Genomic DNA, 27,896 nt, shown 5'->3' on the forward strand with positions numbered 1-27,896 from the left:
GAGAATGGATGAGAGTAAATAAGGTCTTTTCTTCATCTGTTCTTAGTGTTACCTCACAAATTCGGGAAACAGTGAATAAGTATGAAAGTATATATATATTTATATATATGGGCGATGGATAGGGTTGTGTGGAGTGGGGTGGATGTGTTGGAGATCTGATGTTTGGGGACGATATGTGGTGTGACGTGGTTTGATCGAGTGAGTCATGAAGGGGTAGGAAAGATGAGTGGTAATGGAAAGAGTGTGGTTGAGAGAGCAGAAGAGGGTGTATTGAGGTGGTTTGGTCACATGGAGAGAGTGAGTGGGGAAGGATTGACAGGGAGGATATGTGTCAGATGTGGAGGGAATGAGGAGAGGAGGGAGACCGGACTGGAGGTGGAAGGATGGAGTGAAGGGGATTTTGAGCGGTAGGAGCTTGGACATGCAGGAGGGTGGGGGGCGTGCGGGGAATGGAGTGAATTGGAACGGTGTGGTATACCGGGGTTGACGTGCTGTCAATGATTGAACTAGGGCGTGTGAAGCGTTTGGGGTGAACCATGGAGAGTTCTGTGGGGCCTGGGTGTAAGGGGGAGCTGTGGTTTCGGTGCATTACGCATGACAGCTGGAGACTGAAAGTGAATGAGTGTGGGCTTTGTTGTCTTTTCCTGGCGTTACCTCGCACGCATGTAGGGGAGGGGGTGTCATTTCGTGTGTGGTGGGGTGGGGGCGGGAGTGAGTAGGGGGCAGCAAGTATGAATTTTTTTTTTTTTTCCAAAAGAATGAACAGAGAAGGGGGCCAGGTGAGGGTATTCCCTCAAAGGCCCAGTCCTCTGTTTTTAACGCTACCTCGCTAATGCGGGAAATGGCGAATAGTTTGAAACAAACAAACAAATATATATATATATGGGAGCGGGGGGCTGGAAATCCTCCCCTCTCATTTTTTTTTTTCCCAAAAGAAAGAACAGAGAAGGGGGCCAAGTGAGGATATTCCCTCAAAGGCCCAGTCCTCTGTTCTTAACGCTACCTCGCTAATGTGGGAAATGGCAAATAGTATGAAAAGAAAAAAAGATATATATATATATATATATATATATATATATATATATATATATATATATATATATATATATTATTTTTATTTTTTTATTATACTTTGTCGCTGTCTCCCGCATTTGCGAGGTAGCGCAAGGAAACAGACGAAAGAAATGGCCCAACCCACCCCCATACACATGTATATACATACGTCCACACACGCAAATATACATACCTGCACAGCTTTCCATGGTTTACCCCAGACGCTTCACATGCCTTGATTCAATCCACTGACAGCACGTCAACCCCGGTATACCACATCGCTCCAATTCACTCTATTCCTTGCCCTCCTTTCACCCTCCTGCATGTTCAGGCCCCGATCACACAAAATCTTTTTCACTCCATCTTTCCACCTCCAATTTGGTCTCCCTCTTCTCCTCGTTCCCTCCACCTCCGACACATATATCCTCTTGGTCAATCTTTCCTCACTCATCCTCTCCATGTGCCCAAACCACTTCAAAACACCCTCTTCTGCTCTCTCACCCACGCTCTTTTTATTTCCACATATCTCTCTTACCCTTACGTTACTCACTCGATCAAACCACCTCACACCACACATTGTCCTCAAACATCTCATTTCCAACACATCCATCCTCCTGCGCACAACTCTATCCATAGCCCACGCCTCGCAACCATACAACATTGTTGGAACCACTATTCCTTCAAACATACCCATTTTTGCTTTCCGAGATAATGTTCTCGACTTCCACACACTCTTCAAGGCCCCCAGAATTTTCGCCCCCTCCCCCACCCTATGATCCACTTCCGCTTCCATGGTTCCATCCGCTGCCAGATCCACTCCCAGATATCTAAAACACTTTACTTCCTCCAGTTTTTCTCCATTCAAACTCACCTCCCAATTGACTTGACCCTCAACCCTACTGTACCTAATAACCTTGCTCTTATTCACATTTACTCTTAACTTTCTTCTTCCACACACTTTACCAAACTCAGTCACCAGCTTCTGCAGTTTCTCACATGAATCAGCCACCAGCGCTGTATCATCAGCGAACAACAACTGACTCACTTCCCAAGCTCTCTCATCCCCAACAGACTTCATACTTGCCCCTCTTTCTAAAACTCTTGCATTTACCTCCCTAACAACCCCATCCATATATATATATATATATATATATATATATATATATATATATATATATATATACCTCGCAAACGCAGGAGACAGCGACAAAGTATAAAAAAAAAAAAAAAAAATATATATATATATATATATATATATATTTTTTCTCTCTTTCTTTCAAACTATTCGCCATTTCCCGCATTAGTGAGGTAGCGTTAAGAACAGAGGACTGGGCCTTTGAGGGAATACCCTCACCTGGCCCAATTCTCTGTTCCCTCTTTTGGAAAATTAAGAAAAAAACGAGAGGGGAGGATTTCCAGCCCCCCGCTCCCTCCCCTTTTAGTCGCCTTCTACGACACGCAGGGAATACGTGGGAAGTATTCTTTCTCCCCTATCCCCATATATATATATATATATATATATATATATATATATATATATATATATATATATATATATATATATATATCTTTTCTTTCTTTCATACTATTCGCCATTTCCCGCATTAGCGAGGTAGCGTTAAGAACAGAGGACTGGGCCTTAGAGGGAATATCCTCACCTGGCCCCCTTCTCTGTTCCTTCTTTTGGAAAATTAAAAAAAAAAAACGAGAGGGGGAGATTTCCAGCCACCCGCTCCCTCCCCTTTTAGTCGCCTTCTACGACACGCAGGGAATACGTGGGAAGTATTCTTTCTCCCCTATCCCCAGGGATATATATATATATATATATATATATATATATATATATATATATATATATATATATATATATATATATATTTTTTTTTTTATACTTTGTCGCTGTCTCCCGCGTTTGCGAGGTAGCGCAAGGAAACAGATGAAAGAAATGGCCCAACCCCCCCCATACACATGTATATACATACGTCCACACACGCAAATATACATACCTACACAGCTTTCCATGGTTTACCCCAGACGCTTCACATGCCTTGATTCAATCCACTGACAGCACGTCAACCCCGGTATACCACATCGCTCCAATTCACTCTATTCCTTGCCCTCCTTTCACCCTCCTGCATGTTCAGGCCCCGATCACACAAAATCTTTTTCACTCCATCTTTCCACCTCCAATTTGGTCTCCCTCTTCTCCTTGCTCCCTCCACCGCCGACACATATATCCTCTTGGTCAATCTTTCCTCACTCATCCTCTCCATGTGCCCAAACCACTTCAAAACACCCTCTTCTGCTCTCTCAACCACGCTCTTTTTATTTCCACACATCTCTCTTACCCTTACGTTACTCACTCGATCAAACCACCTCACACCACACATTGTCCTCAAACATCTCATTTCCAGCACATCCATCCTCCTGCGCACAACTCTATCCATAGCCCACGCCTCGCAACCATACAACGTGGTTGGAACCACTATTCCTTCAAACATACCCATTTTTGCTTTCCGAGATAATGTTCTCGACTTCCACACATTCTTCAAGGCCCCCAGAATTTTCGCCCCCTCCCCCACCCTATGATCCACTTCCGCTTCCATGGTTCCATCCGCTGCCAGATCCACTCCCAGATATCTAAAACACTTCACTTCCTCCAGTTTTTCTCCATTCAAACTCACCTCCCAATTGACTTGACCCTCAACCCTACTGTACCTAATAACCTTGCTCTTATTCACATTTACTCTTAACTCTCTTCTTCCACACACTTTACCAAACTCAGTCACCAGCTTCTGCAGTTTCTCACATGAATCAGCCACCAGCGCTGTATCATCAGCGAACAACAACTGACTCACTTCCCAAGCTCTCTCATCCCCAACAGACTTCATACTTGCCCCTCTTTCCAAAACTCTTGCATTCACCTCCCTAGCAACCCCATCCATAAACAAATTAAACAACCATGGAGACATCACACACCCCTGCCGCAAACCTACATTCACTGAGAACCAATCACTTTCCTCTCTTCCTACACGTACACATGCCTTACATCCTCGATAAAAACTTTTCACTGCTTCTAACAACTTTCCTCCCACACCATATATTCTTAATACCTTCCACAGAGCATCTCTATCAACTCTATCATATGCCTTCTCCAGATCCATAAATGCTACATACAAATCCATTTGCTTTTCTAAGTATTTCTCACATACATTCTTCAAAGCAAACACCTGATCCACACATCCTCTACCACTTCTGAAACCACAGTGCTCTTCCCCAATCTGATGCTCTGTACATGCCTTCACCCTCTCAATCAATACCCTCCCATATAATTTACCAGGAATACTCAACAAACTTATATATATATATATATATATATATATATATATATATATATATATATATATATATATATATATATATATATATTATCCCTGGGGATAGGGGAGAAAGAATACTTCCCACGTATTCCCTGCGTGTCGTAGAAGGCGACTAAAAGGGGAGGGAGCGGGAGGCTGGAAATCCTCCCCTCTCGTTTTTTTTTTTTCTTTTTTTTAATTTTCGAAAAGAAGGAACAGAGGGGGGCCAGGTGAGGATATTCCACAAAGGCCCAGTCCTCTGTTCTTAACGCTACCTCGCTAATGCGGGAAATGGCGGATAGTTTAAAAGAAGAAGAAAGAAAGATATATATATATATATAAATATAAATATATATAATATATATAATGCCAGAGAGCGTTATTGGATTACGTGTTAATTGACAGGCGTGCGAAAGAGAGACTTTTGGATGTTAATGTGCTGAGAGGTGCAACTGGAGGGATGTCTGATCATTATCTTGTGGAGGCAAAGGTGAAGATTTGTATGGGTTTTCAGAAAAGAAGAGTGAATGTTGGGGTGAAGAGGGTGGTGAGAGTAAGTGAGCTTGGGAAGGAGACCTGTGTGAGGAAGTACCAGGAGAGACTGAGTACAGAATGGAAAAAGGTGAGAACAATGGAAATAAGGGGAGTGGGGGAGGAATGGGATGTATTTAGGGAATCAGTGATGGATTGCGCAAAAGATGCTTGTGGCATGAGAAGAGTGGGAGGTGGGTTGATTAGAAAGGGTAGTGAGTGGTGGGATGAAGAAGCAAGAGTATTAGTGAAAGAGAAGAGAGAGGCATTTGGACGATTTTTGCAGGGAAAAAATGCAATTGAGTGGGAGATGTATAAAAGAAAGAGGCAGGAGGTCAAGAGAAAGGTGCAAGAGGTGAAAAAAAGGGCAAATGAGAGTTGGGGTGAGAGAGTATCATTAAATTTTAGGGAGAATAAAAAGATGTTCTGGAAGGAGGTAAATAAAGTGCATAAGACAAGGGAGCAAATGGGAACTTCAGTGAAGGGCGCAAATGGGGAGGTGATAACAAGTAGTGGTGATGTGAGAAGGAGATGGAGTGAGTATTTTGAAGGTTTGTTGAATGTGTTTGATGATAGAGTGGCAGATATAGGGTGTTTTGGTCGAGGTGGTGTGCAAAGTGAGAGGGTTAGGGAAAATGATTTGGTAAACAGAGAAGAGGTAGTGAAAGCTTTGCGGAAGATGAAAGCCGGCAAGGCAGCAGGTTTGGATGGTATTGCAGTGGAATTTATCAAAAAAGGGGGTGACTGTATTGTTGACTGGTTGGTAAGGTTATTTAATGTATGTATGACTCATGGTGAGGTGCCTGAGGATTGGCGGAATGCGTGCATAGTGCCATTGTACAAAGGCAAAGGGAATAAGAGTGAGTGCTCAAATTACAGAGGTATAAGTTTGTTGAGTATTCCTGGTAAATTATATGGGAGGGTATTGATTGAGAGGGTGAAGGCATGTACAGAGCATCAGATTGGGGAAGAGCAGTTTGGTTTCAGAAGTGGTAGAGGATGTGTGGATCAGGTGTTTGCTTTGAAGAATGTATGTGAGAAATACTTAGAAAAGCAAATGGATTTGTATGTAGCATTTATGGATCTGGAGAAGGCATATGATAGAGTTGATAGAGATGCTCTGTGGAAGGTATTAAGAATATATGGTGTGGGAGGAAAGTTGTTAGAAGCAGTGAAAAGTTTTTATCGAGGATGTAAGGCATGTGTACGTGTAAGAAGAGAGGAAAGTGATTGGTTCTCAGTGAATGTAGGTTTGCGGCAGGGGTGTGTGATGTCTCCATGGTTGTTTAATTTGTTTATGGATGGGGTTGTTAGGGAGGTAAATGCAAGAGTTTTGGAAAGAGGGGCAAGTATGAAGTCTGTTGGGGATGAGAGAGCTTGGGAAGTGAGTCAGTTGTTGTTCGCTGATGATACAGCGCTGGTGGCTGATTCATGTGAGAAACTGCAGAAGCTGGTGACTGAGTTTGGTACAGTGTGTGGAAGAAGAAAGTTAAGAGTAAATGTGAATAAGAGCAAGGTTATTAGGTACAGTAGGGTTGAGGGTCAAGTCAATTGGGAGGTGAGTTTGAATGGAGAAAAACTGGAGGAAGTGAAGTGTTTTAGATATCTGGGAGTGGATATGGCAGCGGATGGAACCATGGAAGCGGAAGTGGATCATAGGGTGGGGGAGGGGGCGAAAATTCTGGGGGCCTTGAAGAATGTGTGGAAGTCGAGAACATTATCTCGGAAAGCAAAAATGGGTATGTTTGAAGGAATAGTGGTTCCAACAATGTTGTATGGTTGCGAGGCGTGGGCTATGGATAGAGTTGTGCGCAGGAGGATGGATGTGCTGGAAATGAGATGTTTGAGGACAATGTGTGGTGTGAGGTGGTTTGATCGAGTGAGTAACATAAGGGTAAGAGAGATGTGAGGAAATAAAAAGAGCGTGGTTGAGAGAGCAGAAGAGGGTGTTTTGAAGTGGTTTGGGCACATGGAGAGAATGAGTGAGGAAAGATTGACCAAGAGGATATATGTGTCGGAGGTGGAGGGAACGAGGAGAAGAGGGAGACCAAATTGGAGGTGGAAAGATGGAGTGAAAAAGATTTTGTGTGATCGGGGCCTGAACATGCAGGAGGGTGAAAGGAGGGCAAGGAATAGAGTGAATTGGAGCGATGTGGTATACCAGGGTTGACGTGCTGTCAGTGGATTGAATCAAGGCATGTGAAGCGTCTGGGGTAAACCATGGAAAGCTGTGTAGGTATGTATATTTGCGTGTGTGGACGTATGTATATACATGTGTATGGGGGGGGGTTCGGCCATTTCTTTCGTCTGTTTCCTTGCGCTACCTCGCAAACGCGGGAGACAGCGACAAAGTATAATAAAAAATAATAAAAATAAATATATACATATAAATGTATATATATATATATATATATATATATATATATATATATATATATATATATATATATATACATACATACATTATTTTTTGCTTTGTCGCTGTCTCCCGCGTTTGCAAGGTAGCGCAAGGAAACAGCCGAAAGAAATGGCCCAACCCACCCCCATATACAATGTATATACATAAACGTCCACACACGCAAATATACATACCTATACATCTCAATGTACACATATATATACACACACAGACACATACATATATACCCATGCACACAATTCACACTGTCTGCCTTTATTCATTCCCATCGCCACCTCGCCACACATGGAATACCATCCCCCTCCCCCCTCATGTGTGCGAGGTAGCCCTAGGAAGAGACAACAAAGGCCCCATTCATTCACACTCAGTCTCTAGCTGTCATGCAATAACGCCCGAAAACCACAGCTCCCTTTCCTCATCCAGGCCCGACACAACTTTCCATGGTTTACCCCAGACGCTTCACATGCCCTGATTCAGTCCACTGATACCACATCGATCCAATTCACTCTATCCTTGCCCGCCTTTCACCCTCCTGCATGTTCAGGCCCCGATCACACAAAATCTTTTTCACTCCATCTTTGGTCTCCCACTTCTCCTCGTTCCCTTCACCTCCGACACATATATCCTCTCGGTCAATCTTTCCTCACTCATTCTCTCCGCGTGCCCAAACCATTTCAAAACACCCTCTTCTGCTCTTTCAACCACGCTCTTTTTATTTCCACACATCTCTCTTACCCTTACATTACTTACTCGATCAAACCACCTCACACCACACACTGTCCTCAAACATCTCATTTTCAGCACATCCACCCTCCTGCGCACAACTCTATCCATAGCCCACGCCTCGCAACCATACAACATTGTTGGAACCACTATTCCTTCAAACATACCCATTTTTGCTTTCCCAGATAATGTTCTCGACTTCCACACATTCTTCAAGGCTCCCAGGATTTTCGCCCCCTCCCCCACCCTATGATCCACTTCCGCTTCCATGGTTCCATCCGCTGCCAGATCCAATCCCAGATATCTAAAACACTTTACTTCCTCCAGTTTTTCTCCATTCAAACTTACCTCCCAATTGACTTGACGCTCAACCCTACTGTACCTAATAACCTTGCCCTTATTCACATTTACTCTTAACTTTCTTCTTTCACACACTTCACCAAACTCAGTCACCAGCTTCTGCAGTTTCTCATATGAATCAGCCACCAGCGCTGTATCATCAGCGAACAACAACTGACTCACTTCTCAAGCTCTCTCATCCACAACAGACTTCATACTTGCCCCTCTTTCCAAAACTCTTGCATTCACCTCCCTAGCAACCCCATCCATAAACAAATTAAACAACCATGGAGACATCACACACCCCTGCCGCAAACCTACATTCACTGAGAACCAATCACTTTCCTCTCTTCCTACACGTACACATGCCTTACATTCTCGATAAAAACTTTTCACTGCGTCTAACAACTTGCCTCCCACACCATATATTCTTATACCTTCCACAGAGCATCTCTATCAACTCTATCATATGCCTTCTCCAGATCCATAAATGCTACATACAAATCCATTTGCTTTTCTATGTATTTCTCACATACATTCTTCAAAGCAAACACCTAATCCACACATCCTCTACCACTTCTGAAACCACACTGCTCTTCCCCAATCTGATGCTCTGTACATGCCTTCACCCTCTCAATCAATACCCTCCCATATAATTTACCAGGAATACTCAACAAACTTATACCTCTGTAATTTGAGCACTCACTCTTATCCCCTTTGCCTTTGTACAATGGCACTATGCATGCATTCCGCCAATCCTCAGGCACCTCACCATGAGTCATACATACATTAAATAACCTTACCAACCAGTCAACAATACAGTCATCCCCTTTTTTAATAGATTCCACTGCAATACCATCCAAATCTGCTGCCTTGCCGGCTTTCATCTTCCGCAAAGCTTTTACTACCTCTTCTCTGTTTACCAAATCATTTTCCCTAACCCTCTCACTTTGCACACCACCTCGACCAAAACACCCTATATCTGCCACTCTATCATCAAACACATTCAACAAGCCTTCAAAATACTCACTCCATCTCCTTCTCACATCACCACTACTTGTTATCACCTCCCCATTTGCGCCCTTCACTGACTTACGCACTTTATTTACCTCCTTCCAGAACATCTTTTTATTCTCCCTAAAATTTAATGATAATCTCTCATCCCAACTCTCATTTGCCCTCTTTTTCACCTCTTGCACCTTTCTCTTGACCTCCTGTCTCTTTCTTTTATACATCTCCCACTCAATTGCATTTTTTCCCTGCAAAAATCGTCCAAATGCCTCTCTCTTCTCTTTCACTAATAATCTTACTTCTTCATCCCACCACTCACTACCCTTTCTAATCAACCCACCTCCCACTCTTCTCATGCCACAAGCATCTTTTGCGCAATCCATCAATGATTCCCTAAATACATCCCATTCCTCCCCCACTCCCCTTACTTCCATTGTTCTCACCTTTTTCCATTCTGTACTCAGTCTCTCCTGGTACTTCCTCACACAAGTCTCCTTCCCAACTCACTTACTCTCACCACCCTCTTCACCCCAACATTCACTCTTCTTTTCTGAAAACCCATACAAATCTTCACCTTAGCCTCTACAAGATAATGATCAGACATCCCTCCAGTTGCACCTCTCAGCACATTAACATCCAAAAGTCTCTCTTTCGCACGCCTGTCAATTAACACGTAATCCAATAACGCTCTCTGGCCATCTCTCCTACTTACATACGTATACTTATGTACAATTCACATATATCAAAAATTTGAGAAGAAAATTTGAATTCATATAATGTAAAATGATTGGGACATAGAAACAGTTAGCAAAAATGTACAAGATGAATCGGCCAGCAAATTATAGTGATATTAGCTTTTACTGTCATGAGGGGATGAAGGGACCAAAGGCCATATGCTAAAGATTATCAAACTTATGTAAACAAAGGAAATAATGTACTGCATATTGTTAGTATAGAAATAATATACAATACATACAGAATTTAATAAAGCTATCTACTAGTGCATCCACATTTCTTGCAGCCAAATTTTCAGGGCTTCCTTTATCTTCTTGTACATTAGCAGCTTTGGGTAAATCTCCACATTAGAAATACCTGACTTAACAAATATGGCAGTTAAACTTTTTAGTTTGACATGCATAGTGTACTAAATAAATCCATGTTGGTGAGCAAAAGATGTGCTAGAACCACACTAATTCATCCAGTATCTCCACCTTTTCCTCTAAGGTTAAAAGCCTTCCTTCCTTTGTAGTGCACTTACAGAAAGGGTGCTTACTTAAGCATAATGGTGACTGTTTTTACACTGTGGATGCTGGATGAGATGTATGGCAATTGCACATAAAATGCAAGTAATTTAGGTAACCACAGTTTATCAAAACATATATTGCAAACCATCCGTACTTGTTTTCATATATCTAGGCAGAAAATATATTTACTTCAATTTTTATTTACTTCAATTTTAAATCATTCGAACATTTTCTACAAATGTTTGGTACAAGAAATCATTTGCCAAATACTGTGCCACTCCAAATATCTTGCATTTTAGTAAATTTTAAGAAAATGTGGAATTAACACAGTCAGCTCTAGGCTATCAAGGTCTGTGATTCTACATCCAGGAATCTAAGTTAAACCAGTATACAGTCACCTTGCACTGCATGGCTGTGTACTGTACACTAACAGTCAATAATAAAATCAACAAGTCTTTGAACTTAAGATTTGTTAACTGCTTTATATGAACTCTATTTGCTGATATTAAAAACATTGCTGACTCGTCTAACCCTGTCTGAGGTTCCTTACCATTCTTCTGAATTCTATTTTTCTTATGTAGTTTCCTCTATACAATACTCTTACTATAATACATAATCCTGACCTTAAAACTTTTAATTTGTGTGAATTACTATCCTCTGTAGGATTTTACTTCCCAAAGCATATAGGTTAGTCATAGCAGCTTACAGCCCACCTTGATTCAGATGGCATTATCTTTCCATAAGTCATGGCCTTTAAAAACAAAGTCCACTTTAAGGCTGACAGCATGATTGGCATACATATGTAAATAGGCATTATCTGGCTCCCCCCTGCTTGAGGTTACAATTCAAGTGAAAAGTCACCTTATGTAAGGCTGTGTCACTGGAAGGGTAGTCTCATCAAAGACCTCCTCAGAGAATGAACTCCGAAGCAAAACATTTTTTGGTGTGATTAAGCTATTTCCTCAACTTGTGATGCATCTTACCAAAGGTGACTCATCACTTGTAATGTAACCAGTAATATGCATATTTTTTTCATGCTAGTTCAAAATTTCCCACCACAGTGAGGTAGCACCAAGAACAGACTAAAAACAAGCCTCATTCACCATCAACTTGTTAAGTGGAATGTACCAAAACCTGAACCTTCTATCTATTACTAGCCTCACAGAACTTTACGTGGTTTCCTCTGGTTCTGTCCACTGACAGCTCATTGCCCCGCATACCTTATCATTCCAATTCATTCTGTAATGTGCATGCCTAAAATCATCTCCAACACATTCACTATATAAGCTATTTCTCAAGAATTACAAAAGTCATTCAGCTTTGCTTATTCCACAGTGCCCAAAATATGTATAAAACAAAAAAATAGAAAAAAATTGTAATCAAACTGGTAAGTGTTATGTAACTCTGAAGAGTTTCAGGAAAATGACTGCCAATGCTTGCAAATTTGTGCACTATAACCTCACATGTTTCTGTGAATTTTTCAAACAATTTTCTTGGGTTACATCAGGACTCTTTGTTCCTTTTAAGAGCATGAAAGAAGTACTGGGTTAAACTTATAAATTTCTGAACTTCAAAAAGATTTTAGTTAATAACAGTCATCACACATTCTGAATGGACACAGTATAGGAAGATATCTAAAGAGAATTGTGCTTGAAAGTCCAATTACCTTCTAGACAAGAATCCAAAATAATAACGTTAAAATATTAGATTTTTACTGTGGTTTACAGACGTTGCAGTATGTAACAACAGAAATTTGATAATTTGAGACGGGGAAACCTTGTGGTTAAGTATACATACCTACATTCACTGAGAACCAATCACTTTTCTCTCTTCCTACATGTACACATGCCTTACATCCTCGATAAAAACTTTTCACTGCTTCTAACAACTTGCCTCCCACACCATATATTCTTAATACCTTCCACAGAACATCTCTATCAATCTATCATATGCCTTCTCCAGATCCATAAATGCTACATACGAATCCATTTGTTTTTCTAAGTATTTCTCACATACATTCTTCAAAGCAAACACCTGATCCACACATCCTCCACCACTTCTGAAACCACACTGCTCTTCCCCAGTCTGATGCTCTGTACATGCCTTCACCCTCTCAATCAATACCCTCCCATATAATTTACCAGGAATACTCAACAAACTTATACCTCTGTAATTTGAGCACTCACTCTTATCCCCTTTGCCTTTGTACAATGGCACTATGCACACATTCCGCCAATCGTCAGGCACCTCACCATGAGTCATACATACATTAAATAACCTTACCAGCCAGTCAACAATACAGTCACCCCCTTTTTTAATAAATTCCACTGCAATACCATCCAAACCTGCTGCCTTGCCGGCTTTCATCTTCCGCAAATCTTTTACTACCTCTTCTCTGTTTACCAAATCATTTTCCCTAACCCTCTCACTTTGCACACAACCTCGACCAAAACACCCTATGTCTGCCACTCTATCATCAAACACATTCAACAAACTTTCAAAATACTCACTCCATCTCCTTCTCACATCACCACTACTTGTCATCACCTCCCCATTAGCCCCATTCAACATGTTCCCATTTGCTCCCTTGTCTTATGCACTTTATTTACCTCCTTCCAGAAGGTAATGATATAGTCAGAAAATGGCTTATGAATTTGTTTCTCAGTCCTGACAAATAACTAACTGTCTAAGCATATGAAGTAAAAGTTTAATTGTCAAGATATCAATAATTTTTTCATTAAAATATTTATGTCAAGTGGCCATCTTATCAAACGTGGAAAAAAATTGATATTCTTGGAATTTGTGACTGGTGTCAGATACAAAAATCTAACAAAAGTGTAAAGCTAACAAGGATAGAAAATTTCATGGTTCCACTATTTCTAATTCTACTTCAATTTTCACGTAGTGGATAAAGTTTATGAAATATCTATCACCAAGTCTGTCAAAAACACAAGGCCAGAATGTTATACACATTATAACATGTTTACCAAGAAGCCAGCCATATAACCCTGTCAGGTTTGTCATATTCCCCACCACATTTTACTTAATCTCCATGTCATATGCTAACCACCACACTTATCAAATTTTACACAAGTTTCACATCAACTCCCTAAGCCTATACATTATAATACTGCACAGGAAAGTCATACATTGACCTGATTCACTCTCACCTGATTAAAGTAAATACTCCACAGAACGGTTGGTTGGTTTGTCTTCACTGGAAAAGAGCCTCTGTACAGCAATCTTCAAATCCTCCTCTGCATCCGACCCAACGCAAGTCATATGAACACAGTCTGTTCAACAAAAACATAAAAGTAAAATACTGAGCATGAATATATAGTTACAAAGAACGAACTGGGTGAGTTAAGCTTTATCTATGACAGGGAGAGACTGTATAGCTGTGGACAGAATGCCAGTAGTCCACATGTGGGTGAAGCAGAGAGAAACAACAGCTACCTGAGTCAGAGGAGTGTAGCTTGACAACCACATAAGAGTTAGCTCTGCGCAGCCATCACTAACTCTCCCAATACCCAAGTGGGTAGTGCTGGTAATATGACTCAGTGGTTTTTGGCTGCCTACCATATAGTGAAAAAACAAAGCATATAGTTATGGATATGGGGGGATAAAGACTGGGGGAGGTAAAAGAATTGAAGCGTTTAGGAGCTATCTTGGGTAAGTTTGGAGAGATGGAAGGAGGGTTAAGTGAGAGAGAGCAGGAGAGGGTAGAAGAGTCACTGGGTAACTTACCAGAAAAATGAAGGATTAAGATGCAAGGATAGAAGTGAAAAAAAAACTCCATAGTCCTCTCAACCTTGACGTATGCATGCAAAACATGGACATGGAATAAGTCAAAGAGGGCAAGAATCCAGGCTGCAGAAATGAGCTATTTGAGAGGAGCATGTGGTTTGACTAGATGGAACGAAGAAAGAAATGTGGTACATGAAAGATGTGGTATGGCAAGGAATGTAAAGGGAATGAACTGCAAAGTGGTAGAGTCAGTGAAACATAATCATTTGAGGTGGTTTGGGCATGTGAAAAGAATGCAATTCAAGTTTACAAGGACCAGGATTGCCTTCTGTTGAGCTTTTCTCTTTCTCAAGTTCTGAACACAGTTATATTTCACTCCAAATCTGTTAAGTATGAGATATGCCACTCAAATACCTGTCAGTAATAAATATTCCTCGAGATATGTTCTGCTGTGGCTTTGAATTCCTGAAGGCAGCATATTCCTTTGGTGCATACGATGCTTCCATCATCACATGTGAACACTTAAAACAATGACCTTCTGACAAAAAACCACAGCAAGAGTTCTGAGAATCAATGATGAGTGATGACACTGGTCTTCGCAACAAATACGTTCCTTCAAACACCGCACATAATCTGCATAGGGATGGCAAAGTATTTTCCAACCTCTTCCTCTTTGCATTTTTCCCTTTCCTTTTTTTTTCACTAATTCCCCTTTCTCTGCTCTTTAAACTACTATAGGAAGCAATGAAACTCTAAACAGAAGGCTGTACAGATGACTACAAACAATTCCAAATGAACCCAAGATTGACAACTGTATTGCATATGGTAGCAGAGATTAACAGTCAGGAGAAACAATATATTTATATTCATTTATATTTAGTTACTATACTTAACCACCGTCTCCTGCGTCAGTGAGGTAGCACAAGGTAACAGACAAGGAAATGCCCAACCCATCCACATACACATAGATATATACATGTGGGTATATATACAATACATAGTGAGTACTACACACTGCACTGATATTAGCAGATGGATATGCAAAAAATAAGATACTGACTGGGGAAATAATGGAATCCCACGGAAGAGAAGAGAATGAATGAGGAGAAAGTAAGAAAATATCGAAGAAAATCCAAATTCTATTTGAATACACGAACAAAGCAAAGAATATAAAATCGAAGACTGGACCATTTACAAAATGTACATTTTTTTTTAACAATACCTTATGTAAATATGCAATATCTAAAATAAATGCAGAACAGTTACCTATGTTGACATCTCATATGAGAATGAAGGCTATCTAAGTTTGACTTTCTTGTAACCCCAAGCTAGTTTTCAGGAGGAAATTCTACCCTATTCAAGTCTGAATTATAGGGTGTTGAGTTTGTAGAATTTCACACAGGCTGCTAAGTTTGACCTATTTCACATGAAAGTTCATTCTTAGGCTCAAACAGCAAACAAAATCTCCACAAATGGTAAACACAAACTTAACTATTTCTTACCTGCAAAATGCCTGTGGAAGCTCTCCACACCTATACATGGAGAATAAGAAGGGTGTTGTCCCATATCGCCCTAGACTTGTGAGGAACAACTTCATTTTCTCTAACCCTTCTCTGCAAGACACATCCTCAGACACCATGGCGATAGACTCCGTGACAAAGTGAACAAGATTATCCGTAAGCTTGCGAGACCTTAGGAAGTCAACAAATGACTTGTCTGCATACTCTGAGAGAAAAGATTTTATGTATATCTTAGGGAACAATTCACCTCTATCTATACTTCACAAGTCCTTTTCTGCAACACAGCAAGAAAGCTTATGGAAACTATCCGTACATGTATAAGGATTCCTCCACATTTACTCTTCTCAGGTACACATGCATCTCAAACATCATGATTATGATCATTATGCATTTTCACCATACATACCACCAATTGTCACTTGAATATCCTGTTATCTGATAATGTATCTTCCCACACACAAAAAATATCAGACTTTCCTCCTGCAACAACTAATTGCTGCTTAACATTCTACTATCTATAGTTAACGAAGCTAGGGTATGTGAAACGAGTCTCAGCAAAAATCAAAATGGCAACCAATTGCAAAAGAAAATGACTTGAGTATAATGGTAAGTTGTATGTGGTGATTGAAGGGAAGGTGGCAAGCAAAGAACTTCAAATTGGGGAAGAATAATGTGGACTCAAGAAAGGGTGAGGATATGTGTATCTGGTGTTTGCTTTGAAGATTGTGTGCAAGAAATACTTAAGAGAAACAAAAGGATCTATATGTGGCATTTATGAATCTAGACAAAGTGTATAATTGCGATGATAATGCTCCATGAAAGGTGTTTCAAATATATAGTGCACGAGGAAAGCTGCTAGAAGTAACAAAGTTTCATATGTATTCAATTCCCCATACATTTAATCAAATTAAAGAGTCAAAGACATGGCAATAATTTTTTTTTTTTTTTTATACCTCGTCGCTGTCTCCCGCGTTTGCGAGGTAGCGCAAGGAAACAGACGAAAGAAATGGCCCAACCCCCCCCATACACATGTACATACACACGTCCACACACGCAAATATACATACCTAAACAGCTTTCCATGGCAATAATATAAATAATATATTCAAGTGATGAGCTTACCTTGCAGTTGTTCTGGATTATCATCATAACTGTGACAGAACTCTAGAAACTTCATTAAGAGTCTCTTCTCTACTAAGGAGACACTGCTAGTGGTGAAGACATCACTGCGGGAACAGGGGACCACCAGCAGTTCACCTTCTTTCTTGTTGGATGGTCGCCAAGTTAGGACACGAGTGATGCACTTGAATTCTGCATACCTGTAAATTTCCAATGTCATAGACTGTGGTCTACAAAAAAATTCAACATAATCCATTTGTCAAGAAATTGAGTAGAGTACTGAACCCCATTAGGATATGGCACAATAAACTGTAACTTACATATGTATAAAGAGAGCAACTAAAGGATTCCCCTATTTCTCTCCCTCCAGTACTCTTCCACTGTATTTCTCCTAGTCACTGGTAAAACAAAAAAGCAAATATGAACATTGGTGAAAAGACCAAATGGGGAAGTGGTAACAAGCAGTGATGAGGTGAAGAGATGGAATGAGTATTCAAAAGCATTGTTAAATGTGCTTGATGATAGGGAAGCAGATGTAGGGTGTTTGTGTTGGGGAGGTATGTGTAGGGAGAGAGTCATGGCATGCAGTTCGGTGAAGAGAGAAGAGGTGATGAAAGCCATATGTAAGAAGAAATGTGGCTAGGCAGCTGGAGTGAATGGGGTTGCTGGTGAATTTCTTCACAAAAGGGTTGACTATATTGTTGACTGGTTAGTTACGTTTCAGTATATGTACAGATCATGGTGAGGTGCCTGAGGATTGGCAGAGAGCATGTATAGTGCCACTATATAAAGAAAAAGGAAACATATAAATATGAGTGACTGAAGAGGAAATAAATCTGTTAAGTGTTCCTGGTAAGTATTAAGGAAGGGCTGTGATTGAGAAGGAGGTGGCATGCACAGAGAATCAGACTGAGGAGGAACCTGTGACTTCACCAAAATATATAAAATTTCTTTACATTTCTGACATCTTTTATAAACCACAACAAACTCAATTCTAATTCTCTCTGCCTTCTTCCTTTTATTGTACTCATTCACTGACTCCATCATTGTGGATTACACAAAACCCTTTGAAACACTGTTCCATACCGATCAAAGAACCTGACTCCATCATTGTGGATTACACAAAACCCTTTGCAACACTGTTCCATACCGATGAAAGCACTTCATTTTCACGTCTACAAATTTTATGCACTTCTGTATAACAACTATGTTTCTCTCTCATTCAGGGGTTTGATATTTTCCTATTATTTCTTCCCTTACCACATATTCAATATCAAGCACTGTATGATCACTATTCCTAAGTATTTCTTCCACTTCCTGGCAATGGCATATCAAGCATTGTATGATAACTGTTCCTGAGAGTGTCTCTTCCACCTCCTGACTATGGTAGTGAGATCATTTTTACAAAGACTGGGTCTTCTACTTCCAGGGTATTGCACTGTATGATTGCTATTCCTAAGACTGGGTCTTCTACTTCCAGGATGCTGCACACAAAAATGAAATGCAGTATCAGTTGTGCATCTCCCATCTTACTAAGGTGCTCATGGTGACAGGTAGTACTTAAAGTTTACTTATCTCCAATGAAAGAATTTGTCTCCACAATAAAAAGAGTGTGGTTGTGAGAGCAGAAGAGGGTGTTTTGAAACAGTTTGGCCACATGGAGAGAATGAGTGAGGAAAGATTGACAAAGAGGACATATGTATCAGAGGTGGAGGGAACAAGTCGAAGTGGGAGACCAAACTGGAGGTGGAAGGATAGAATGAAAAAGATTTTGAGCGATCGGGGCCTGAACATGCATGAGGGTGAAAAGCATGCAAAGAATAGAGTGAATTGAAACAAATTGGTAAACCGGGGTCGAAGTGCTGTCAATGGATTGAACCAGGGCATCTGAAGCGTCTGGGGTAAACCATGGAAAGTTTTGTGGGGCCTGGAGGTGGAAAGGGAGCTATGGTTTGGTGTTTTCCTGGCACTACCCAGGATAGTGATGGGCAAGGATGAAGGCAAGAACATATGTATATATGCATGTGTATATATGTATATGTCCATGTATGGGCATTCATGTATATACATGTGTATGTGGGTGGATGGGCCATTCTTCATCTGTTTCTTGGCATCATAAGAACATGAGTAATGGGGATACCTACCTGGCAACATTTGAGGAGATGAGAAGCTCAACTAGAGGGCCTCGGGAGAACAGCAACTGTAAGGGAAGATGATATGAGAATTACTCCTCTTTTAAATTATTGTGAACGACACATGAAAAAAGTAAGTAATGGGTTTAGATACTTTTCTATTTGTACTGTAAGTAACTTCAGTCTTGACCATTATTTTCACATCAAACTGCACATACAGAATGGTTAATATAAATAAATGTTTGTGTGTAATGCATGAGTACAAGTAGGATGAGAGGAGAGCGAATTGTTCCAAGTGAAGGTTGGTCTGCAGAAGGGGTGTGTAATGTCACCATGGTTATTGATTTATGGATGGTGTTGTGAGGGAGGCAAATGTGAAAGTCTTAGAGGGGTGAGGATGCAGTCTAGGGAATGGGAGGGCTTGGAAAGCGAGTTAATTGCTGTTTGCTAATGATACAACAATGGTGGCAGATTCAAGTATGAAACTGCAAAAGTTAATGACTGAGTTAGGAAGGATGGGTGAGAGGAAGTTGAGAGTATATGTGTATATAAGCAAGCTTATTTGGTTCAGCAGAGACGAGGGACTGGTTAGCTGTGGTGTGTTTGATCAGAGAAAATTTAGAAAAAGTGAAATGTTTTAGATAGTTGGGAGTGTACATGGCAGCAAATGGGTCCATAGAAGTGGAAGAGAGTCACTTGGTGGGTAAGGGGATAAAGGCTCTGGGAGCACTAGAGAATGTGAGGAAAGAGAGATCGTTATCTGGGAGAGCTATCTACTCTTTTAACAAGTTTTTAGCTTAATTTTCAAACTGTCTTCTGGTTGCTCTACCCCTATATCTCTCGAACTGTTCACTGTCCATGTCTTTGATCCACTCAAAAAAATTAAAGGCTGTAATCAGGTCACTCCTCACTCTTCCAAATTGGGAATAACTAAAGCCTTTAGGTGAATGTGGGTAAGCGTGAATTATATATCAAAGAGTGAGAACGTGGAGTGATTAAAGATTTTAGAAATATTATCAATGGAGAGCTAAATTCTATGCATAAAAAAAAATATTTCTACTCTGCATGAAACTGAGAAAGTACTATATGGCTGGCCTTACACTCCCAGTCAATTCTAATTTCACAGTGAAAAACTTTTGTTCAACATTGCCATTAAGGTGCTCATGACAGTGTGTGCTTATCTTCAGTTTAATACTAAAGCAGCACAGTCACCTACTTTCTCCTACATACCTTAGGAGCAAGATCCAGATTAAATTTTCTTGATAGATTCATCATTCTCTCTTGAGACCATTTTTCTTCAACCTCTTCTTTAGGAACACTGTCTTTGGTTTTGGGTTCTGCGTCCTTTTTCTCATTTGAACCTACACCTGGGTCATCTGCACCACTAGTCTGGCTGTCACTACTTGCACTTGGTGGTGTCACCTTTTCTTTGTCAGAGGAAGATTCCTGTGGTTTGTCATTCACAGAACTCGATGTACTTGCGGACAGACAGGGTTCTATCACTTTTCTGAAAAGAATAACATTGTCTAAAAGTCAACAAATAAATACCATGTGAGAAACTGCAGAAGCTGGTGACTGAGTTTGGTAAAGTGTGTGGAAGAAGAAAGTTGAGAGTAAATGTGAATAAGAGCAAGGTTATTAGGTACAGTAGGGGTGAGGGTCAAGTCAATTGGGAGGTGAGTTTGAATGGAGAAAAACTGGAGGAAGTGAAGTGTTTTAGATATCTGGGAGTGGATCTGTCAGCGGATGGAACCATGGAAGCGGAAGTGGATCATAGGGTGGGGGAGGGGGCGAAAATTTTGGGAGCCTTGAAAAATGTGTGGAAGTCGAGAACATTATCTCGGAAAGCAAAAATGGGTATGTTTGAGGGAATAGTGGTTCCAACAATGTTGTATGGTTGCGAGGCGTGGGCTATGGATAGAGGTGTGCGCAGGAGGATGGATGTGCTGGAAATGAGATGTTTGAGGACAATGTGTGGTGTGAGGTGGTTTGATCGAGTAAGTAATGTAAGGGTAAGAGAGATGTGTGGAAATAAAAAGAGCGTGGTTGAGAGAGCAGAAGAGGGTGTTTTGAAATGGTTTGGGCACATGGAGAGAATGAGTGAGGAGAGATTGACCAAGAGGATATATGTGTCGGAGGTGGAGGGAACGAGGAGAAGAGGGAGACCAAATTGGAGGTGGAAAGATGGAGTGAAAAAGATTTTGTGTGATCGGGGCCTGAACATGCAGGAGGGTGAAAGGAGGGCAAGGAATAGAGTGAATTGGAGTCATGTGGTATACAGGGGTTGACGTGCTGTCAGTGGATTGAATCAAGGCATGTGAAGCGTCTGGGGTAAACCATGGAAAGCTGTGTAGGTATGTATATTTGCGTGTGTGGACGTGTGTATGTACATGTGTATGGGGGGGGGGGGGGGTTGGGCCATTTCTTTCGTCTGTTTCCTTGCGCTACCTCGCAAACGCGGGAGACAGCGACAAAGTATAAAAAAAAAAAAAAAAAAAAAAAAATAATAGACTAATTATCAATCATAAATACAGGATGACAGACATCAAAAAATATGGTAATGCTCAAAAATGAAATGCTGAAAGGTATGGATGAATGAGGTGTGACAAGAAATGAAAAGTTCAAGTATGAGTCAAATGTCTAGAAGATTACAGACCTGCATACATATTCTTATGTGACGCTGTTCTCTGTCGTGGTAATAAAACACGGATATATCCTGGGAATACATGCCTGGGAAATATTCAGCATAGGCCATTCTGCTATGAATGTGAGACTGTCTATACTATGTAAACAAAAATTCACAGAAATAAAGCTGTGGCTCACTACTGCTGAACAGCACCATGAAAGTATCACATCTCATATCACTGGACCGGGAAAAGATCAAAATTCAAAGTAAAGTTGATGCTGAATGTGTATTGCTATCGCATCATCATAAAGTTGAAAAATTGTAAGTCAGGGGACATCTGTACCTGGTATTACTGTAACATCAACTCTCTCTTAGAAACCCCACATTACAGGAATAGCTAAGTCTGCCTCTAAGAAACTGGGTGTCCTGTTTTAATGTCGAAACTTCTTTTCTACTGAACAGTTGCTCCATCTTTAAAAGGGATTGACTCATCTTTGTATGGAGTACTGCTCTCACATTTGGAATGGTTCTAGCTCTGGATCCTTACTTGACAGACTTGTCGAAAGTGGTCTAGCTTATAACTGTCTTAGGCTAACTTCCAAACCCCCTGCCCTATGCTGCAATGTTAGTTCACTCTCCCTCTTCTACAGGTATTACTTAAGTTTTTGCTCCTAAGAGCTGGCTGCTTGTATGCCCCCACCACCAGTGAGACCTCCCAATACTAGGCAAGCTGTTGTGTCACATGATTACTGCGTAGCCATTGGTAACTAAACAGCGGGCAGTTTTGATACCTGTTTCTTTCCCTACATGTCAAAGCTTTGGAACTCTACCTTCTCATGTCTTTCCCAATAACTATGGCCTGGCATATTTCACAAGACAAGTCTTTCACGTCCTCCAAAATTCATAAATACTTTTCCTTGTCTTTTCTTTTTCCATTTCACAATTCTCTATATATCTCAATTAAGGCCCAGCCTTGATGGGGACTTTTGTCCATGACTGTTGCCTTTAACAAAAAAAAGATATTTTACCCTTTATTAATCTATCAGGTAAGGAACGGGGAAATGGCACTCATGATGAACACAGGAAGATAAGTGATCTAACTTCAGAAGATGTCAAGAGTGATAACATCAGATGTCTAATAAAATAAAGGTGTAGGCTGGTGAAAATGAGATGAAAACATTTTTCATATTTTGTTGTTTAAGATGACTCGGAGATATGTCAGTCCTCACTTATGGAACATGCCATGCCAGTTTGACTTTGGAGTAAGCTTTCTGGGGGTCAAATGTTGTGACTAGCCTCTCTCCTTCTTCCAAATCACTGGTTCCTAAAAATGGGGAAAATAAATCACATCAAAAAGGAATTCTTATAATGACTTCCATGTTTTTAGAAACATCCTAAATGACATTCTCCTCTGAACTCCTCACAGCAAATAAATCGAGTAGTATCTTTCATTCGACTAGTCATCCCTACCTTCTGTACTTCAACTGGTCCCCTTCTATAAAATCACCCACTTCTTTACCTAACTGATTTCTCTCTAAATATACCCTCACCTAAAGATTCTTGTTGTTTTCTCAACCAGTAACTTTCCAGTAACTCTCCTTCTTAGTCTTGCCTACTATTTCTCATAAAACAACGTGTAGATTCTAAAAGTTTCTGAATCACAAAAATTCAAATGGTTTTGAAAATCAATTTCCCACAATTGCTTGTAGATTTATGTGCTGAAAAAGACTGGTGATTGGGAATACCTGGTTTAAAAAGCGAGATATACATAAGTATACGTATGTAAGTAGGAGAGATGGCCAGAGAGCGTTATTGGATTACGTGTTAATTGATAGACGCACGAAAGAGAGACTTTTGGATGTTAATGTGCTGAGAGGTGCAACTGGAGGGATGTCTGATCATTATATTGTGGAGACAAAGGTGAAGATTTGTGGGGGTTTTCAGAAAAGAAGAGAGAATGTTGGGGTGAAGAGAGTGGTGAGAGTAAGTGAGCTTGGGAAGGAGACTTGTGTGAGGAAGTACCATGAGAGACTGAGTACAGAATGGAAAAAGGTGAGTGGGGGAGGAATGAGATGTATTTAGAGAAGCAGTGATGGCTTGCGCAAAAGATGCTTGTGGCATGAGAAGCGTGGGAGGTGGATTGATTAGAAAAGGTAGTGAGTGGTGGGATGAAGAAGTAAGATCATTAGTGAAAGAGAAGAGAGAAGCATTTGGACGATTTTTGCAGGGAAAAAATGCAAATGAGTGGGAGAGGTATAAAAGAAAGAGGCAGGAGGTCAAGAGAAAGGTGCAAGAGGTGAAAAAGAGGGCAAATGAGAGTTGGGATGAGAGAGTATCATTAAATTTCAGGGAGAATAAAAAGATGTTTTGGAAGGAGGTAAATAAAGTGCATAAGACAAGGGAGCAAATAGGAACTTCAGTGAAGGGGGCTAATGGGGGAGGTGATAACAAGTAGTGGTGATGTGAGAAGGAGATGGAGTGAGTATTTTGAAGGTTTGTTGAATGTGTTTGATGATAGAGTGGCAGATATAGGGTGTTTTGGTCGAGGTGGTGTGCAAAGTGAGAGGGTTAGGGAAAATGATTTGGTAAACAGAGAAGAGGTAGTAAAAGATTTGCGGAAGATGAAAGCCGGCAAGGCAGCAGGTTTGGATGGTATTGCAGTGGAATCTATCAAAAAAGGGGGTGACTGTATTGTTGACTGGTTGGTAAGGTTATTTAATGTATGTATGATTCAGAGAAGAGGTAGTAAAAGCTTTGCAGAGGATGAAAGCCGGCAAGGCAGCAGGTTTGGATGGTATTGCAGTGGAATTTATTAAAAAAGGGGGTGACTGTATTGTTGACTGGTTGGTAAGGTTGTTTAATGTATGTATGACTCATGGTGAGGTGCCTGAGGATTGGCGGAATGCGTGCATAGTGCCATTGTACAAAGGCAAAGGGGATAAGAGTGAGTGCTCAAATTACAGAGGTATAAGTTTGTTGAGTATTCCTGGTAAATTATATGGGAGGGTATTGATTGAGAGGGTGAAGGCGTGTACAGAGCATCAGATTGGGGAAGAGCAGTGTGGTTTCAGAAGTGGTGGAGGATGTGTGGATCAGGTGTTTGCTTTGAAGAATGTATGTGAGAAATACTTAGAAAAGCAAATGGATTTGTATGTAGCATTAATGGATCTGGAGAAGTTATATGATAGAGTTGATAGAGATGCTCTGTGGAAGGTATTAAGAATATATGGTGTGGGAGGCAAGTTGTTAGAAGCAGTGAAAAGTTTTTATCGAGGATGTAAGGCATGTGTACGTGTAGGAAGAGAGGAAAGTGATTGGTTCTCAGTGAATGTAGGTTTGCGGCAGGGGTGTGTGATGTCTCCATGGTTGTTTAATTTGTTTATGGATGGGGTTGTTAGGGAGGTAAATGCAAGAGTCTTGGAAAGAGGGGCAAGTATGAAGTCTGTTGGGGATGAGAGAGCTTGGGAAGTGAGTCAGTTGTTGTTCGCTGATGATACAGCACTAGTGGCGGATTCATGTGAGAAACTGCAGAAGCTGGTGACGGAGTTTGGTAAAGTGTGTGGAAGAAGAAAGTTAAGAGTAAATGTGAATAAGAGCAAGGTTATTAGGTACAGTAGGGTTGAGGGTCAAGTCAATTGGGAGGTGAGTTTGAATGGAGAAAAACTGGAGGAAGTGAAGTGTTTTAGATATCTGGGAGTGGATCTGTCAGCGGATGGAACCATGGAAGCGGAAGTGGATCATAGGGTGGGGGAGGGGGCGAAAATTTTGGGAGCCTTGAAAAATGTGTGGAAGTCGAGAACATTATCCCGGAAAGCAAAAATGGGTATGTTTGAAGGAATAGTAGTTCCAACAATGTTGTATGGTTGCGAGGCGTGGGCTATGGATAGAGTTGTGCGCAGGAGGATGGATGTGCTGGAAATGAGATGTTTGAGGACAATGTGTGGTGTGAGGTGGTTTGATCGAGTAAGTAACGTAAGGGTAAGAGAGATGTGTGGAAATAAAAAGAGCGTGGTTGAGAGAGCAGAAGAGGGTGTTTTGAAATGGTTTGGGCACATGGAGAGAATGAGTGAGGAAAGATTGACCAAGAGGATATATGTGTCGGAGGTGGAGGGAACGAGGAGAAGAGGGAGACCAAATTGGAGGTGGAAAGATGGAGTGAAAAGGATTTTGTGTGATCGGGGCCTGAACATGCAGGAGGGTGAAAGGAGGGCAAGGAATAGAGTGAATTGGAGCGATGTGGTATACCGGGGTAGACATGCTGTTAATGGATTGAATCAGGGCATGTGAAGCGTCTGGGGTAAACCATGGAAAGTTGTGTGGGGCCTGGATGTGGAAAGGGAGCTGTGGTTTCGGGCATTATTACATGACAGCTAGAGACTGAGTGTGAACGAATGGGGCCTTTGTTGTCTTTCCCTAGCGCTACCTCGCACACATGAGGGGGGGAGGGGGATGTTATTCCATGTGTGGCGAGGTGGCAATATGAATGAATAAAGGCAGTGTGAATTGTGTGCATGTGTATATATGTATGTGTCTGTGTGTATATATATGTGTACTGTGAGATATATGGGTATGTATATTTGCGTGTGTGGACGTGTATGTATATACATGTGTATGGGGGTGGGTTGGGCCATTTCTTTCGTCTGTTTCCTTGTGCTACCTCGCAAATGTGGGAGACAGTGACAAAGCAAAATAAATAAATAAAATACAATTTCCCAGGAATACTCAACAAATTTATACCTCTGTAATTTGAGCACTCACCTTTATCCCCTTTGCCTATGTACAATGGCACTATGCAAGCATTCCACCAATCCTCAGGCACCTCACCATGAGTCATACATACATTAACTAGACATACCAACCAGTCAGCAACACAGTCACCCCCTTTTTCAATAAATTCCACTGCAATACCATCCAAAACCACTGTCTTGCCAGCTTTCATCTTCCGCAAAGCTTCCACTCCCTCTTCTCTGTTTACCAAATCATTCTCCCTAACCCTCTCACTTCGCACATGAATGTGGCCTTTTTTGGTCTGCTTAACTGGTGCTACCTCGCTGACGCAGGGGGGTGGTGATGCTGTTTCCTGTGGGGTGGCACAGGTAATTGAAGAAAGCAAGCAAGTATTAATATGTAACTGTGTATATATATGTATAAGTGTGTATGTACATGTGCATGTATGGGTGTCTATGTATATATGTGTATATGAGTGGATGGGCCATTATTTGTCTGTTTCCCGCATCAGTGGGAAACAGCAATTAAATATAACAAATAAACATATATAAATATTAATAATTAACACAGACTAAAAAGAGCTAGAAAATCAAAAAATAAAATATCAAAGCCTAAAATAAATGAACTTGGAGAAACTAACAAACAGCCATGTCAAACATAGCAATCCAAGACCAGAAATTATCACCCAGTGCACTGAAAGAGGTATATAAAAAAGGACATGGAAAAGCAACAAATTAAGTACAACAGTCATATCTATCTATCTACGTGTATATCTCTGATGACCTTTCCTTTTGGAAACTCCCTCAAGGGGATGGCCATAGCATAACTCTCCTCACCCTAATAGACCACCCTAATATTCCTACCAACTACAACTACCTAACATCTCTGCCTGATCTTCCAGCCTACTACTTCTATGTAAAGCTCCCACCTAATTCTATCTACAACTTCTACTTAATATTAACGTTAATTTGCTGAGAGGAGCAACTGGAGGGATGTCTGATCATTATCTTGTGGAGGCTAAGGTGAAGATTTGTATGGGTTTTCAGAAAAGAAGAGTGAATGTTGGGGTGAAGAGGGTGGTGAGAGTAAGTGAGCTTGGGAAGGAGACTTGTGTGAGGAAGTACCAGGAGAAACTGAGTACAGAATGGAAAAAGGTGAGAACAATGGAAGTAAGGGGAGTGGGGGAGGAATGGGATGTATTTAGGGAATCAGTGATGCATTGCGCAAAAGATGCTTGTGGCATGAAAAGCGTGGGAGGTGGGTTGATTAGAAAGGGTAGTGAGTGGTGGGATGAAGAAGTAAGATTATTAGTGAAAGAGAAGAGAGAGGCATTTGGACGATTTTT

At 40.9% G+C, this 27,896-nt stretch overlaps 1 protein-coding gene across 4 annotated transcripts in view; it reads right to left on the minus strand.

Annotated features, from left to right (window-relative positions):
• Positions 1 to 13,863: 13,863 nt before the first annotated feature.
• The window catches only part of LOC139762981 (rab proteins geranylgeranyltransferase component A 2-like), a 33,695-nt gene continuing 19,662 nt past the window's right edge, over positions 13,864 to 27,896 (minus strand). For 2 of the 4 annotated variants that reach the window (XM_071688438.1, XM_071688437.1), the window contains 6 exons: positions 20,428 to 20,704; positions 19,210 to 19,265; positions 17,069 to 17,265; positions 15,929 to 16,151; positions 14,841 to 15,059; positions 13,864 to 13,972 (listed from right to left, as the gene is read on the minus strand). In XM_071688438.1, coding sequence (XP_071544539.1) covers positions 13,894 to 13,972; positions 14,841 to 15,059; positions 15,929 to 16,151; positions 17,069 to 17,265; positions 19,210 to 19,265; positions 20,428 to 20,472 — 819 coding nt within the window. In that variant the 5' untranslated portion in view covers positions 20,473 to 20,704 and the 3' untranslated portion in view covers positions 13,864 to 13,893. Of the gene's footprint in view, positions 13,973 to 14,840; positions 15,060 to 15,928; positions 16,152 to 17,068; positions 17,266 to 19,209; positions 19,266 to 20,427; positions 20,705 to 23,052; positions 23,148 to 27,896 lie in introns of those variants that run through there. The other 2 variants (XM_071688434.1, XM_071688435.1) reach the window with 2 other exon arrangements.

This window comes from Panulirus ornatus, chromosome 45 (genome assembly GCF_036320965.1).
Source record: "Panulirus ornatus isolate Po-2019 chromosome 45, ASM3632096v1, whole genome shotgun sequence".
NCBI classification, from domain to species: domain Eukaryota; kingdom Metazoa; phylum Arthropoda; class Malacostraca; order Decapoda; family Palinuridae; genus Panulirus; species Panulirus ornatus.